The sequence below is a fragment of the Lissotriton vulgaris genome, chromosome 3_1 (assembly GCF_964263255.1).
Source record: "Lissotriton vulgaris chromosome 3_1, aLisVul1.2, whole genome shotgun sequence".
Taxonomy (NCBI): Eukaryota; Metazoa; Chordata; class Amphibia; order Caudata; family Salamandridae; genus Lissotriton; species Lissotriton vulgaris.
In genome coordinates, this window is record NC_141689.1 from 1,101,903,180 (window position 1) to 1,101,921,108 (window position 17,929).

The 17,929-nt window shown below is 43.1% G+C and overlaps 1 protein-coding gene across 1 annotated transcript in view; it reads right to left on the minus strand.

The window, feature by feature from the left end:
- LOC147727487 (alcohol dehydrogenase 1-like) overlaps nt 1–17,929 on the minus strand; it is a 241,734-nt gene that overhangs the window by 19,155 nt on the left and 204,650 nt on the right. The window contains exon 8 of the mRNA XM_086961559.1: nt 3,312–3,450. Within this exon, the coding sequence (XP_086817685.1) occupies nt 3,312–3,450 (139 nt within the window). The remainder of the gene's footprint in view (nt 1–3,311; nt 3,451–17,929) is intronic.

Genomic DNA, 17,929 nt, shown 5'->3' on the forward strand with positions numbered 1-17,929 from the left:
GGGACTTGTGCATAAATTGAGTTGGCCAGTTAGGTGTAATCCAATTTTTTCCATGTTTTAAGAAGTGAAAAAACACTTTAGTACTTTAGTACTGGTTATCAGTGGTGAGGTGAACAGAATTCTAAGGACAACAAACGCAAGCCAAGCACAAATATAAGGGGTTTAGGCAAAACGTTTGGAGGGGACCCTGCAGAGAGGGCTCAATCCACCACCCACTGAAAAGCTATTGTTACATTTGCAAACAAGTGTATCCTAGAATACAAAATGCAACCCCACCCACACACCAATGCATTGCTTTAGCTAGGGTTAGTAAAGAAAGAATAGAAAGTTGGGTTTATTGGTGATTATTTTTCATGGTGGTTTTGATTGCATTTATTCGCCAAAGCTTTAATTCGATATAAAATATCATAAAAGCATTTTTACAATGTAAAACACATTTCATAATAAATACATTAAAAGAAAAGTTTCATCTAAAAATAATTTTTACAATAATATGTTAAAAGATGTATTAAACTATAACAGCTTTGATGAGATTTAGAATAGTCAATTATACAAATTCGTCATATAGCTTTCAGTCTTATCAGCCAAGCCCAGCTTAAAAATGTTGGTACCCCGCAGGCCAAGGTTGTGCTGGTGTCAGCTTGGAGTATTCTAAGAGCAACAGAATGGTTTCTAGTCTCAAGCTGTGGGCATACAGGTTTAAGCCACTTCAGTCTAGGTTTGGTGTAACTGAGCATACAAAAAAAAGGTGAGGAATATTTTCAACAACACCTACACAATTTGGGCAATCCGAGGGCGTTTGGTGTGGGGGCTTCCATTTGCTTGTACGATCATGAAGAGGAAGGGTACCCATTCTAAACTGGATAAAGAGAGCCCCGTCTCTCGGCTTCTGGATGAAATCTAGATAAGGCTCTAGACGAGGCACTTGCTTGTGCTGACGAAATGCGTCAGTCAGCCTGCCCAGATTAGGGTCCCTGTGCTCCTGGTTATCAACCCATGCCCAAAAGGCTCTCTTGGTTTCTGCCTTGGTCAGCGCAACCCCAGACTCCCATTCAGTTTTGAGGCCAGTAACCAGAAGGAGCTTTTTTATATTTACTAGCCAGCCAATCTTGTGGGATCCTTGAAGGTTCATTACCTCTCTTAAGTTTTGATTGCATTTATTCGTTTTCCTGCTGTTTTGACCTTCTGAACTTGTAATCCCCTCTGATGTACAAATATCCATTATGCTGGCTTACTTTTTCAAATAGAATTACCTGACTAGCCCGATAGGGCTATGTAATGTAAAGGCAAACACTGTCTACCTTTCCCCAAGTCACCTATGCAAATCTGCCGCACAGAGCACACACCTGTGTGCAGCTGAGTAGTTAGCCTGCAAAGAGGAAGTTCTGTGAATGCATGATATGAATTGCCTTAAGGATTGAGAGGGCCATGAACTTGCCTGAGCCGATGACTTACCACTCTATATTGATCCTAGTGATGTGGCTGCAAGCATTTCCACAAAGGGTGAAGTGTAGGAGGCTTGTGCTCTACTCCTGTTAGTGCTGTCTTTAGTGCATGTACATCCACAATCACACTCTAAAAGGGATATGGTCCACCCACTGCAATCCATGCCTCCTCCCAAAGTCCCTTTCCACTGGGAGGATACCAGTCGATAGATTTCTTGGGGCCTCTGTGTGCATATCTGAGCACAGGGCTGACATTGCATAGTAAGGAATTACTGACAATTTCATAGAGGTCCTCCCCTGAGGAGCGCCAGCCTTCCATGTGAGTTTGTTTGCATTTTTAGTATATCTGCCAGATAATGAAAAAGACATGCATGAGTCATCGTGAAGGTGTGGCGAGCCTCGTCCAATAGCCCTATGAGTTGGCCCTGCAGCCACCAACGGTAATCCTCATTCTTGTCTGCATCCCAGATGTCCCAACGGTAATTCACCAGAATATCAAGGGATAAAATGTTGTGAATGTGACTTAAGTATTTATTTAAGAATCGGTTTAACTTCACATGTGCCCCATGGCAATATGTATTTGTATATATAATCAAATTAAGTAAATTTGGAGTTTAGAATAGTAAATCTATACTTGCCTACATGCACTTACCTCTACAATATGTTGTTCCTTGATATTAAGACCTTGATATTTAGATCCCACAATATGTATGTCCTGTCTGCTAACCTTTCCAATGTTGTATGGGCTCAGAGACGTTGTGGAGCTATGCAGCTGCTACGACAGCGACTCCATCTGTATGCCTGTTCCAAATTAATCATTATACCTAGAATTGGCTTTAGGCACATTTTATACTGGCATTGAGTAGCCTTGGTCTAGTCAAGGTGGTTTGTAACTCACTTAAACTGGGAAGTTTAGGAGCTGTGAGTCACCAAGCAGTGCTATCTGTAAAAACACCTATTATTTTAGGTGAGAATAGCTTACCGGACCCAGCGAGGAATCAAATTACTCATTACTAGAAAGTGTAATAAAATCAGAAATCACATAGGGGTGGGGGGGGGGGGGGGTGGTTGAGGTTAAAGTACATCTTTTCATCTCAGCACTGGGGCGCAAACTGTTTTTCATTGTAAAGATAGGCAATCAAAATGGGTGCATACACAGCAGATGCACAATTAAAGCAAATGGATTGCTTACTTGCTCGACGGAAGGCCGAACAGCGACCTTCTTGAGTAAGGTCACGTCTATGGGTATTTGGGCCTAAAATTATCCACAGACCTAAAAGGGAAAAATCCGATTACAATATCTAGGAATCTCTGGATACAGTAGTAGGCGGATGGTCTTGCCCATTCTAGAAGCATACAAGGTGTAGGGCCAAAATGCCCCACTCTAGAGAGCGGAAATTTTGAGTTTTGATAATGTAACCCCATTGTCTTCATGAGAGAATGGTATCCTGAAACATCTTCCATGCTTGCCGTTCAGTACACCCATGGTCCGACTGTTGATTGCGTTCAGCGCTGCTGACACACCCTGGTTAGCTAAGCCTAAATTGCTCCCACACTGGGTCAGGCTTTGGCGGGCCCTGATTTAAGCCACTACAAAGAGTGTTTGTGGGATGTGCAGAACTCTGGGTCTTTGGGATGGTTTAGGATTCATGAACGTCTGAGAGAGTACTCCACTGCAGTTGCGACGGAGTACCCTTTATACTAAACTCTAAATCAGGCCCTAAGACCGGTCTCCTTTGTCAGGGATTGATGAGTATATTTTAATTTAGTTGCCATCTAGTTCCTTTCTAGACTCTATGATCACTACCTTGTTAACCATGACAATTACACATTTCTATTTTATGGAGTTTGTTTCATAAAACTCACCTTTTGCCGGAACATAGAAGTTCAAATGCTTCATTAACTTTTTCAAATGGTAGAGTGTGGGTCACCAATCCTCCCAGATCAAATTTCCTTGCCATGTAATCAGATACTAATTGAGGGATCGAGTCTTTGAGCTTCCAGCCTGAAAACCATGAAATATCAGAACAGATTACCATGAATAGTATGTAGAATATTTAGAAATGTACATGATGGTTCAGCTGTTATTTTACATCACTTCATTTTGTATTTCACTTTACAATTGACTTGGGGTCCGATTTAGAGTATGCTGGATAAGGGTACTATATTGCAAACCTGAAGGCATACCCTGCCAGCCAAACCCTTAGTTAATCTAATTCAGTTAGAGATGGGAAAGCCTGAAGTATGCTTTCAACAAAACCTCTATAGGTTCTGCTAACATAATACTACCTATGATGACCTGAGGGAATACAACCCTTCAGAGGAAGGACTATTAAAGGGGGATGGTGTAATGCCTTTTTTTGCCTGTCACTAATTGACAGGAAAAACCTGAGGATGAGGTACAGGGAAAATACCAAACCCCATATCCTTAGGGAAAGTTCACCGGGTGTGAGGGTCATTATCATTGTTTGTTTTTCAGAACCGAACTCCCTCTTTGAGGGTTTGGTTCTGAAGGGAAAACAAATTGAAAATATTTAGTGAAGGGCTGTCAAAAGCAAGGGCGGACGGCCACCAAACAGTTTACACACTGAAAGGAACTGCGTTATGCTGGCTGCTTTTAATGTACAGAAATGAGTGCTAGGCTGACCGTCGTCTCTAAATTTGGTAGTTGGTAGTAAGCCAAGCTGGCGGAGGTATTATCCTCGTCCACCCTGATGAACCGTAGTCCGTCTGCCAAGCCCTTAAATCAAGCAGTTGGTGTGGTACCACAGTAACATAGTTGGAGTATCGTCTAATGTAATGTGTCCTAAATTTTGCTGAAAAAAGTACAGCTCCACTCAAGTTAACAGACAATGAAATCCCAATTGGACAATATTTTTTTAATGACATTCTGACCTACAGTTCCTTTACCCGCTTCCTACCGAATATCAATAGGCTGAATTGTTCACTTATAGATATTGTTGAAAATGTTCTTACATTTTTTATATTGTAATGAGGTTGAATTGCATTTTCTGTGAATCACAAAAATCACAGGGTTTGTGTGGTTTACATAAACCCCTTTACTAAATGGTAAAGTCTTGGTGACTTTTTAATAAAAAGCTGTATTTGCAAATAGGAGGCGGTGTGAAAGGTGTGTACCCCTTCTAATGGTATAATATATATATATATATATATATATATATATATATATATATATATATATATATATATATATATATATCACAACTTCACTTCACTGCACTCCTCAAGATGCTCGGTTAAAGTTTACTAATCCGAGATTTCACAGGACGCGTTTCGGCTTCCAGCCTTTTTTCGACTATACAAAGGTGCATTCAGGGAAACTTAAACATTATATCCGGTGCTAAGGAAGCAGTTCCGGGTCATTCAATAGACATGGTAAACAGAATCAAAACATTATGTGTTGGTGTCACGAGCGAAACGAAGGAGCGCAAAATTCATTCCTTGTAATTATACCGATCATAAGTTTAGAAATTAAAACACATTGTGCACTTTTTAAATAAACAATCTGACAAAAAAAGAAGAACTCAATCTTCTTCACTTCTGTGCTTAAAATAAATAAAATGAATTAATACACACGTACTACTAATCAGTACAATTCCTTATAACTTATTTAGGTCTTATTATTTGCACAATAAGAAGTTCATCAATCAACCAAGGATAAAAAAGCCACACATTATTAAGCCCTGGATGGGCAAAAATACATTTGTTCGCTCGGCACCCTTAGGGGGCAAGACGCTTCCCCGCCATAATTGAGCCCTGGATGGGCAATCATAATCAATATATACAGCTTGTTAGTCACAAATAAAACTATACATTTCCAAACAATATCTTCTTCAAACTTGAATCTGCACATTGGGGAAAGGCTCTTGGCCTCTTAGAGCATCTGTGGGAATTGGAGGCAAAACATAATATCATCAGTCAATAATTCACACCCATATTCAACCCAGATGACTTGATAGTTCTGCTCCTGTATTCAAACCATCGGTGAAAGTAGTTTGTAGATCAATGATGAACCTCGATTCAAGGCGTCGTAGACGCAGCTCACAATTTCCCTCCGATCACTAACCCGTATATGGTCTAGACAATTTTTTTAAACAGGGTAAGTGAACTGCTGCTTTTCAATGGTTCTAGCATGTTCTAAAATACGGCGTTTGGTTGGGTGAATTGTACTGCTGATGTATTGTTTCCCACAGGTGAAGACTAGGCAGTAAACACAAAACGGCATATTACACGTCATGAACTTGTTGATAACTCTAGGTTTAGACATGTGTGGAATTTTATACGAGAGAACCTCTTTACTCCCTTTGCACACCTTACATTTCAGGCATGAAAAAAATCCCCTAAGAGAGCTGATACATGGTAAACATGGGATTGACTCATGATGGCTTCTTACTAAGATGTCCTTTAAAGATTTACTTCTTCTATATGTCACTTTTGGAGAAGCAGGCATAGAATCTCCTATTATCCCGTCAGCTCTTAGAATATGCCAGTTGCGGCATAAAATCTTTCTCAGGGAGGCTGTTTCAGTAGAAAAGGTTGTAATAAATCTGACAGTATCACTATCTGTTTGAGGTTTCTCTTTCTTTTGTAGCAGGTATTGTCTTGGAATCTTATTAACTTTCGTTAAAGTCTTAGCTAGTAAGTCCGGGCAGAAGCCTTGTGAGTTGAACGATCGAAAGTTGCAGTAGCCTCATTCTGAAAATCTCCGTCTAGAGAGCAATTCAGTTTCAGACACAGCAGTTCTCCATATGGTATAATGTTTTGAGTGATTTTTGGTGACTGCTGCTTGCCTCTAGTACAGAGTTTCCTGCTGTGTCTTTCCTATATAAGGACATACAAATTTTTATTCTCCCTTACAATTACTTTCAAGTCAAGGAAGGACACTTCTGTTGAACTGATATGTCCTATATAAAAATCAACAGCTGGTAACCACAAAAACAGTTGCCGCCCTCCCCCTCATTGTGTAACAACTGATTTGTTGAAGGGAAGCAGTTCCTTGGGACAGTTTCCCCTTAAGGGAAAGCGGACAGTGGTCTTATGGACTACTGTTTGCTCCTCTCAGTGTCCTCCCAAAGAGAAACATTTTTGTTTAAACTACATTTTGAAAACACATTTACCTTTTGTTAGACCTGACATCATTGGCTTGAGTCTCTCCTCCATTTTTTCTGTTTTGCCTCTACTGTTTTTCGATGTTTTTGCTGGTATACGCTTTGGGCGCCGTGCCACTGCTGATCAGTGCCACAGCGCAAGTGCTCCCGATGTTAAATTGATGTATCGATTGTATCCATGTTTGGCTTATTTGGTTTACTGTCAGTCCCTAGTCTAGTGCACCAGGAGTGCCGGGGCTTGTAAATACAAATGCCGCTCGTGGGCTTGCAGCACGTGTTGTGCCACCCACAAGAGCGGCCTCGTAAAAGAATGTCTACGGGTCGGTCATTGTGAGACCCACGTGCAGCCTCGTGCTGTCACGCAGGCTGCGCAAGTATACCTACTTGCCAGCCCCTCAAACCTTCCCTTGACTTCATGTTAGTCACCCCTATGGTAGGCCCACGGGCAGGGTGCATTGTAAGTATAAGGTAGGACACGCCTGACCAAGTTGGCATGTCCTAATAGTGAATTACAGCCATCTTCGTTCTTCACTGTTGCGAGGTAGCCTGCTCTCCATTAGTTAGAATGGGCCGCCGGGATTATTAATGCTATGATCCTAGCTGACTCGGGGAGCATGGTGCAATGTCAAGTTTGGTATCCCTGAACTCGGGGTTTAATAACGCATCCGTTGGTGTGGATGGTTTTTGGACTCTGGGTTCGAAAATAGCACTTTTAGAAAGTGTCTATTTTCTTGTCTAACCATATCTGGTTTCTGCTCGTCTTGCGTGTGTGTGACAGGAGCTGGGTGGCTCCCCAGGTCTGGATGAGTCAGTGCGGGATGAGTGGGACATTTGCGTTGAGAGTAGGGGGAGAGTAGTTGCTGATAGCCTGCCCTGCCTGATACAATGCTGTATCCACCTCCTGCCAAGCGGCTGATGGCTCTGTGCCTGCCATGGACGATCCTAGCCCCACCTCCTGCCAAGGAGCCGATAGCTCTGCTCCTGCCAGTGTGAATGCTGGCTCCACCTCCTGCTGGGCGTCTGAGGACCCAGCCCTGCTCAGTGAATAAGCCAGGTACTTCTGCCTGGCTCCGCCCACAACAGACCCAGGATGTTGGGAAAGTCCCCGGCATGGACAAAGGGATCAAAGCCGAAAAGGGGTATAAGAGAAGGACCCCTGAACTAAGAAATCAGATCACTTCTGACAAGGAACCCTGTAACCAAGGACAAGAAGCCTGCTGATCTGAGGACTTGCCTACCCCTTCTGCCAGTGTGCTTTTGTTGGGGGAATCCTGCAGTGCTTCTTTATTTTTGCCAAGGAACCAGGAGAGAGGAACTGTGTGTGTACTCTCACGCTTGCTAAGAAAATCTCCAAGGACTGGAAGAGTGCCAGTCTCCTGCTGAAGTCACAGGGCTAAAGGACTTCATCTGCTTAAAGTGCTATTTGCTGGAACCTGTGAATCCAGCACCTCTGAAAGAGCCAGCAATCTCGACGCCGACGGACGTCGCCGAATCCAGCTCGACGTAGTGGGTAACGGCCCCAGTGTCCCGAACGACGCCAGCAGCAATGCCAGTGAGTGGGAGTACGGCTCCAGCTCCAAGGGACCTCGGGTCTGCACCGCTGCTGATCGCATCGCCCTCGTGCCCTCTCAACGCCGTGAGCGCTGCTCACACTTTGCAACCGCATCATCAACGACGCCTGCTGAGGCCTGATCGACACCGAAGACGCGACGCCGGATTGCTCGACGCCGCTGATCATCGTGTGCTTCACTTTCCAAAGGTACTGTGTTGTTGGGGGTCCGTGTGACTCCAGGCTCGACGTAGCGCTCCTCGCGGTCGACGCCGAACCTTTGGATTAACTGTGCCTCGACGTCGTGTAGCCCCCGTGTGGGTTACCCTGTTGCTAAGAACTGTATTGCCAAGAAGAAGATTTGCTTGATGCTAAAGACTTTGTGCTAAAGAAGAAACTACCTTTGAACTATCCATTTTCCTTCCCAACGTATTTATTCCGATTGTGTACATTTTTGTCGTTATTTGGTCTTGTGCTAAGCCTTATATAAAAATACTTATTTTTATAATACTACTGTGTCGTGTCCATTTGTAGTGCATTCACTTTATTACTGTATGTGGTCATAAATGCTTAACGCACAGCCTCTGAGATAAGCCTGTTCTGCTCTGCCAAGCTACCGAGGCGGTGAGCAGGGGTTATCAAAGGGTGTGATCCCCTTGCCCTGACTGGAAAAGGTGTGTCCCTATTTGTCAGAAGTGTATACCTCTGCCAACTAGAGACAGCCGGTTCTAACACCTTTCATCAATGTAAATGCAGGAATAGAGAGCTGTGTTATGTTTGCAGGCTTATACCCTTATATTTACAGCAAATCACAAGCGTGATTTGCTGAATTATTATTCACTAGGTAGGTAGTTTTGAACACATGTGAAGAGACAATTTCCTATGCAACGAATTAGTACATAGGTCATATAGCAAATTGCACACCCAGTAGGTGTTCAAATTAAATATCCTGTTTTGCCAATGGATATTAAAAAAATCAAGCTGAAAGTGGTTTATTTACACTCTTCTGCAATGCTGTTAACATATGCTGTGGGTACTTACAGCTAGAAATAAATAAAAAAGAAATGGATGGAACACAATGAGCACTATTCACAAAGAGAAGCTTACATCTGAATAAATCTACATGTTCACATTTAATCTAACACTTATGAGTAACTTTCCAAGCACTGACCACCATCACTGGATAGCCTTTGATATTATGACTATGTTATTCTGGTGCCACACCAATCGCCTGATTTAAGATCTGGCAGATTTACTGCGGTCCATCAGGGTGGAAGAGTATATTATCTCAGCCAGCTTGAGGGTATACCATCCAACAAATTGAGATGACTGCCAGCCCATAGGTCATCTCTGTTTATTAGTGGACAAGCCATCCAATTACATTTTATACCTTCGAGTATTGTGCACACAACATCATCAAGGTTCCATTGGCAAAGATTTGTAGCCAGAAAAGGACCATTAAGCGAAAAAAGAAGAGAGATAGAAAAACTAAATAAGTTCAATATACAAAATCAACTTCTTGCATTATTTATGTATTAGTACATTTCAATGGTATATTTTTTGCACTTGTCTTACATGTCTTAACAATCTATCTCAGATATACATTGATCATGCTGAGTAGCCCTTCAAAATTCGTATGCAAATCGGGCCTTCTGACAACCTTTTGCAATTTATATCTCCTCATATTGCATTCAAGAATTTCACTCATAGATCGTGCACCATGGTATCCTGCATGATTCTATATGTAGGCCACATTTAGAGTCCAAATAGAAAGGGAAAGGGGGGTAGTTAGAGTGTTTGTGAAGGCCTCCATCTATTGTGCAAATTGCCAATCCACTTGTGAATATTTCCCTACACATTATACTCAGACGTGAGGTGATATTAATGCAGCCTCTTCAATTTTGTTTGTTACTCAAACTTGCTCCTCAACACTCTTGTATTGGCAATGTGAAGAATATTCATCATCAACTAAATGTGGAGGCAATTTCTTTTTAATGTGAGCATATAATTCTAAAGTCTGTGTGTGATCTACCAAGAGAGCGAATATTTCCCAGTTGTGGAAATTATCCCCACGATTCCCTGCCTTCTATTGACATATTAAGATTTAGTTATAGCTTGGTAGCAAAGGTGACAGTAATCACCTTTACCTTCCTTTACTAAAGACAGGGAAAATGTCATCAGTAACCAATCAACATCCGAATGAGAGTCTTAAAAGTGAAGGATACTGTGAATGGTCCAAGGGATCAAGTGTTTAGCTGTTTGCACATAACATTTTATATTGAGTGTGATGGAAATTGTGTGATGAACTTGACTTTTTGGAGTTGTTTTGGAAAATGAAATTGACATTATCGTGACTACAACTTTCATAAAGAATAACATGAAGGTGTTTTCTGAAAAAGCCACAGATTGCAGATGCAAATAAGAATTAAAATAGCAAATGCCTTTTTAATTTGCATTTCTTTCTTTCTGAAAATTGTTATAAATAGTTCAGAAGGTCTACACAATCCAATGGAGTCTGTAAATTCGTTTTGGCTATCCCTTGCTTTAAAGGAGAGTATGACACAATTTAGATTAAAAAATAATAGCAAAAGTGCCGGCGATCAGAATATCCTCTTGATGACAACTTTAGTCCAGCCAGACTAAAAGCAGTATTGTAATAGATGACAGAATAAAGAGGCATTCAACTAGGCACACACACAAAATCTCTTTCTATACGGACTTTCTATATATTACGACAAGCACCTGGTGATGTTAACAAAGTTATCATTAAGTTAAAGCACGTCGGAGATATGTCAAGCTTAATAGTAAACCAAGTGAAGTCCTGTTTATATCCAGTGCATCAGATGGAAGCTTCCAAGATTAAGACTTTTCTGCTTCCCTTGTCCCTTGGGAGCAGGTCACCTTGTCCCTTGAGAACAGGTCACCTTTAAATACAAAAGGTATCCAAAATATACAATTTTAATGAAGATATAGTGATCAGAAACCTAATTTGGGATCTTTGGCAGCATAGAATTCTGGAGGAAATTATCACTATCATTGCTGTTCATAATAGCTGTGTCTAAAATAATAGTTCTCCAAGGTTGGTGTAATATTGTAGTACTACTCTGTTAAGTCTGCACAGGAAACTCTTTCCTGGGATTAACTACCTACTCACATGCCTTTTTGGGAGAGGGTGTAGGGATAGAAGCCCTTTGTGCAAGTTATAGTTGCCAGCTCTGGAAACAGGGCTTGTCAGTACCAGATGTTGAATCCTATTCTCTGGCGACTAACTGCAGTGGCTGGCCTGTTGGGTTTTAGATGTAGCAGGCCCAGAATTACAGTAGTAAAGTGATAGACCCGACATAGGTAACATATTCACTAGTCTTTTTGAACCACAAAGTAGACACACAAAATATCACAGGCTGCTAGAAGTGGCAAGCCATTGTTGGCTCAGAACTCCTGGTCTTGGTTAGAGTTTGGTAGATGTGATACTGTGTCACAAATATTGCAGATCTCACGTCCGCCATATTACACAATTATAGTCATTGGCCCTTGTATTATGTTTTGACATAGTATCTCATCCACCAAAGTCTACATATGGCTCCCTCACTCACACGAACACCAACGTGGCCTATGCACCAAATTTCCCATTGAGGTCCATAATTTGTCCAAAAGATTAGCAATGGGGATCCGATTGAGAGCCTGGATCACAACCCTTCATGATTTGAGGACAGAAAATCTTCATACACTTCACAGCATAGGCAGAAGTACCTAGTATTACCAGGATAGTTCCTGACATTTAATACATCAGTAAAGCCATTGAGGAAATCAGGGAACTCAGAACAAGATACTCCAAAATCACATGGAGTACTGGCCAGGATATTGACACTAGGTAACTGGTGCAAAATGGTAAAAAATATATACAAAAAACTAATAGTTATGACAAAAGCATCATTAATGTCTGTTAGGTGTTTGTGGAAGTGGAGCCAGAACAAGAAGTATAGGACAGGGACTGGTAAAAGGTGCAAAGCCACCTGAAACTGCTATCTAGAAACACCGCATTTAAACTATGGCTGCTCAGTATTCTCCACCAACAATATCTGATGTCCAGCTGTCTTGGCACAGAATGTTCCCAACTGCACCAGACATGTGCACCAGGTGCCAGCCTAATGGTGCTGACTTGAAACACGTGTTCTGGACTTGCCCCTCCTTCAGAACGCACAGTAGAAGGGGAATCCTGCATGAGAGCCCCGTGAACCTTTCTCCGTGCACAAAGGTCCGCAGGGAAAGGTGAGCGCAGCCGCCATTAGAGGCAGTCGCTGAGTGCATGCCCAGTGAGCCCGTGAAAGCGGTCCAACTAGGTTGGGTGCGGCCAATGGGTCACTAGTGTACCCTGCTCACAGCCTATATCTGTCCATCTACGCTTACCTACTAATTATTTGATCTCCCTAGCTCACTATCCTATTCCGTCCTAGGATCAACCAACATATCACGCTGCACATTTATATTGCCCTAAGATGTCAAAAAGTATTTCAGTCACCAGGTCAATGTCAGCAGTTGACGCCAATGGAGGCGCAGCCCCAGCAGGGCCATTGACTAATGATCCCAGCATAATACGTATAAGTGTTCAGAATCCAGGCCAGCTCTCTGGGGCCCCTAAGACATAGAATAACAAAAAAAACGCCAACACGGGCTTGATAACTAAATATTTGCTTCCAAAGCCTTCAAATGGAGTTTCAGCTAATGGCAGGACAGACCACGTAGGAAACAACTCAAGTGTTAAGGAAGACTTCTTTCCCTCTGCCCTACGAAGACAAAACGCCGCTCTCTTTCTAGCCCAAACACGGACATTGTCAATAGTCGTACCCAACTGTCCTTGGGCCCAGACTCTGTCCCTAATGCTAACACAAGCTCTGCATCAAGGGACCTTTCCTCATTATCTCTTATTGACAGTTCTAAATCGGCATCACGTGTGCCAAGAAGATCTATAATAATTGAGGCACAAATACATCAATCTCATTCCCCCATTAGGCAAGATCCTTCTTCGATTGCTGCCTCAGACTCTCCCGTTGCTTTGAAAAAACAAGATTTGGGAGAACTTTCAGCATTATTTTTACAGTAACTTGAAAATAAAATTGAGCAAACCCTGGAGTCCACTCCACAGCTGTATAGACTATCTAGTGGAACAAATCATCATCACTGTACCTCTCAAAACACAGAAAACCCAAATTTCATGGCTGCCTCCGAATCACATAACGGCCAAGGCTTTACTTTGGCAATCCTTCAAGATGGATATGCAAATGGATCTCTTACAGACAATAGCTGTGTGTTTGGCAGATTTGAAAGGAAAAATGGACCAGATCACAAACTTGATCTCTACTTCACAAACAACCTGCTCATGCTTATGTGCGACCATTGTTAACCAGTGGGCAAATCTTCCTGCGGTTCTGACCACCTTAGCAGACTCAGTCCGGGCCTCAAGAGCCCCTTTGGTCCATCCTTACAACTGACTCCAACTAAACCAAATACAGAACATATCAACAATCCAGCCACCTTACTTGAAGATCCACTTGCAAGCTCAATTAAAACATCACATTTGCCATCATCGACTGTCTCAAGTTTTACTTCTTCAATGAGGCCCATAACTGTTGTGCCCTGTCTTTCAACTAGCTGCCAAATATTAGAAGAACTAGTAGGCACCCCAGAGATCAAACAGAAGGAAGGTTCGCTTTCTTTGGAAAGCAAAGAAAAAACTGAGGAAAGCCCAGAAAAGGGAAAAACAAAAAAAAAAAAAAAAATCGAGCAGCGTCCCTTCTTACTCTTACATATACTACTAAGTCAGATATTGGCCCTGTTCAGCTCTAACCAATTTTTTCAGTAAGTCATCAGGAAAGAAAGACAAAGAAGTATTACCAAATCACCTACAACTCATCAAACAACCATCAATTAGGAGTTTAGCCTACGATTCTTCCCGAGGGGCAATTTCTTTCAATGTTGCCTCCACTTCTTTTCTTGATAATAAGAAAGGGAAGGCTCATACAACACCAACTCAGCCTAAGTCCACGGAAGGCCCAGATGTGAGGATTAGCCTCGTCCCCGGACCGACATTGCTACCCACAACTTCAGGGCCACAGGGGGAGGCTTGCACGCAACCATTGTCCAGTGCTGCATACAGCACTAACATGCAGCATCAAAAGGTGGTAAAATCTCCTCCAGAACCAATGGTATATAGCTCCACCCAATACATCAACCAACACTTGCACTTGACAATCAAGTAATATTGGGAACCTCAATGAGCAGTAGCCGTTTAAAACCAGGAGTGGTGGAGGTCGTACTTACACCAAGATACCATGCCAAGGGCAATTATGATGTTTTGAACAGAGGCAACATCCTGCGTTTATTTACTCGCATACCATCATTGGAGCATATAGGCTCGGCAGATGTTGCCCGAGTTAAATTCCAAAGCACAGTGGTGAGCTATACCAACAGTCACACCAGACGGCAATGCTGTGTGAAGCCAATCAATTGGCAGACTGGGGTATTGAGATTAGGCACTTACCTCAAGACAGAAACCCTCACGTTTTAGTCAATATATCTTTAAATCCTTACTCCATCTTAAAATGTGCTGATGATACCCGTCCTGGTAACAATCTTACCAGCACTCTCTCCCAACATGAACCTCTGAGAATCACCTGCTCTACTAATCAGAGAAGAGTCTTTACTAGCAAACAGGACACAAACAACCAATTTGGACATCAGGCCGAATGTGGCCGTCACTCGGCCTGACAGCACCTTTAAGTCCCTTAAATGCAACACAGATCATACATTGAATGAGCAAAATAACTACTTAACAATCATTGTTTGGAATGTCGCTGGCCTTCAGAAACTGATTAAAAAGGCCCTAGATTTTCTTCAACGCAGTGATATAATCTGTCTCCAGGAGACACGGGGCAACATCTACTACAGCTAAGCATGGGCGAATTTTGCGAATCTCGCGTTCGCGAATTTTGCGGATTTGCGAACTCGCAATCCGCAAAATCTGCGAATTCTTGCGAATTTGCGGATTTTTTTTTGTGTTCGCAAGGATTTCTGCCAGTTCGCGAGGGTTTCGTACCAGTTCGCAATTGCGAACTTACATTTCGTCGCGCAACGGTCGCAAATTATGTTGTTTCTACGTCTGGTTCATCATCACAGGTTCCCAGCACCCTCTGTTTCACCACTGCAACCCTCTGTTACATCAATGCCACCCTCTGGTTCATCATTACTGTAGATTATGGGGGGGAAAAGCAAGCACACCAGCCCTGCTTCAACTGAGATGAATTAATTTGGGGTTAGTTTATTAATGTGTCACTGTTTTAAAATTCCAGTCTGGCACCTGCTTCCTTATCTGTAATTTTGCTTTCTGTTGCAGTGCATTTTTTTTCCCCAGGACCTTCTTTGTGGCCTACTTGTAGCTATTGTATGAGCCTGCTGTGAGGGTCAGAGCAGGGTCATACAATTGTTGCAACTAGCAACTGAATTCTGGAGGGGCCCCAGTCAGGAAGCACTACCGGGAATTGTTACTAATGATGAGTTTGAACTCTTGCCCCTGCCGAGTGCTTTCAGTTTTGAAAAACTCGTTTTTCTGCAATTTCGCGGGGGTTCGCGGGGTGCGAACACGCGCGAGATCGGATTCGGAAGCCGCAAATTCGTGCGAATATGCAATTTGTTTTTTTTGCGGCGTGTTAGTTGGCAAGGTTTTGTGCGTTTTTGCGAGCCGCTCGTAGCGCAAGACGCGAAGTTACCCTCGCGGTCGTTCAAGGGCGCAGCCATCTTGTTTGCCTGACGTATTTCCGTTTCCGGGCGCGAAGTGTAATCTCGCAAAGTCCGCGGCTTGCCAGTACAGTCTCGCTCGTGTTCGCAAGGAAAATCTCGCGCGAACTTACCCGCGCGGTCGTGAACGGGCGCGGCCATCTTGTTTCTCATTCATTGCTATGGTTCTGGGCATGGTCTTTGTATCCTCTGTCAATCTCTGCCATCCTTTGCTTGTTTGAAGTTTTTTTTGATCTATTTTACTTATTATCTATCCCTCTATTTTTCTAGCCCTATATTTTTGTGTTTACTGCTACTTTTGGTTAATTTTAAACTACTTTTGTAAACTCTTTTCTTTTCTTCTCTTCCCTATTCTATTTTCTTTATTCCTTTCCGCCCAGACCATGGTGAAGGGAGCCAGGAAGCATCCCGAGAAGGGGAAGGGTCCCGCACCCCGTGTCCGGCTCCCGTGCGGGCGTTTGAGGGGGGAGCTAGTGATGCCATGGGAGATCTTTACCCCGGAGGAGGTGGCCCAACTCATTTTTTATGTTCAGCGCCGCCTCCCCAGGACCATCATGGGAGGCGGCAAGATCAGTGCCGGGTACGGGGCCCGGGAGCGCCGGAAGCGGTGGGAGAAGGTGTGCCAGGCCATTTACCACCACTCTCGGGTCTGGCGCACCTACAACCAGGCCACCCACCGCTGGACGGATGTCCTGACCCGTGAGCGAGATCTGCTCGACCTCCTTGGCCTTGAGATCCCCGGGCTTGGTGAGTAGTAGTAGCTATGTCTTTACTACTATGTTTTCTCCTGCTGTGTTATTATATTGCAAATTTTTGTTTTTTACCAAGAGCAATAATGCTGCTCATTACATTGTAGCTAAATTTTATTTCAAAATCTTCTGTGCATTTCAGGTACACTGCTCTCCTTCTTCTCAGTAGTGTTGCTACTATGCTTATTTGTTTTAGATTTTGTGTTCATTTCATTGGCCTGTGAAATTATGTATGAGTGTAGTTGAAAGAACTGCGTAATGCTACACACTAAGGTTCAGATTTTTAATTACCGGCGCATCCCTGCAAAGTTGCAGGGATGCGCCAGTAATTGTGCGTCACGCCACCATCACCCATGGTGCGCCGTATTTACAATGCGGCGCGCCATGGGCCCAAAACGTCACCAAAGCGTTACGCATCTGTGCCGTAAAGGAGGCGCATTGCTGGAGTTGCGTCCCAACGATGGTGCAGCTCCATCAATGCTCTGGGGTGCCCTATCTCCCCAATGCTGCGTCAAGCCGTACGTCTGCTTCAAGCAGGCGCAGGGTTTGAGTCACGCATCATTGTCCTCAAAGTGACTGATTGAAATCTTGTAGATTTCCCTCAGCCACTTTTAGGATGCGTTCCTGCGCAGGAACGCCCTCTCTTGCGCCGGAACACCCCTATTGGCGCAGGGCTTTACAACGTGATGCATCTCCCAGATGCGTCACGTTGTTAATATACGCCGCACCATTGCGCCTCTTTTGTGCTGTCGCTGCGTCACAAAAGTCACGTAACAATGGAGCAAAAGAGCCGCAAGGGCCTTCTAAATCAGCCCCTACAGACTCAAGTCCAGTCCTTCCTTTGTACACATGGCGATAAGAAGAAATAGTGGTGGTGGATTAATAGTTTGAGTATTTTAATGACTGGTGAATGTAGTAGGAAACTTTAGTGTTGTCGCTGATCTTCAATCACAATGGACTTTGGCTGTCACTTTGCGTGCTGCGGCCTGCTGCCTGCCAATCCTAGGCAAACCTTTTTAGTACTTTGTTTAGTGAGTTACATAGGGTAGTTTCCAATTCGACGGTCCGCAAATCAAGCAATACTAAAGTAATGACGTAGTCGACCACATGAGATTGGTCAATAATATATCCCGTGGAGTCGTTCCCTATTTGCTATTTCGCAAAAATATTTTGTTACTTTGTTAGTTCTTTTTTAAATGTTTGATTTGGTTGAGAAATATCATCCATGTTTTCTGTTTTTCTTTCTTTCATGTTGTACATCAGCTT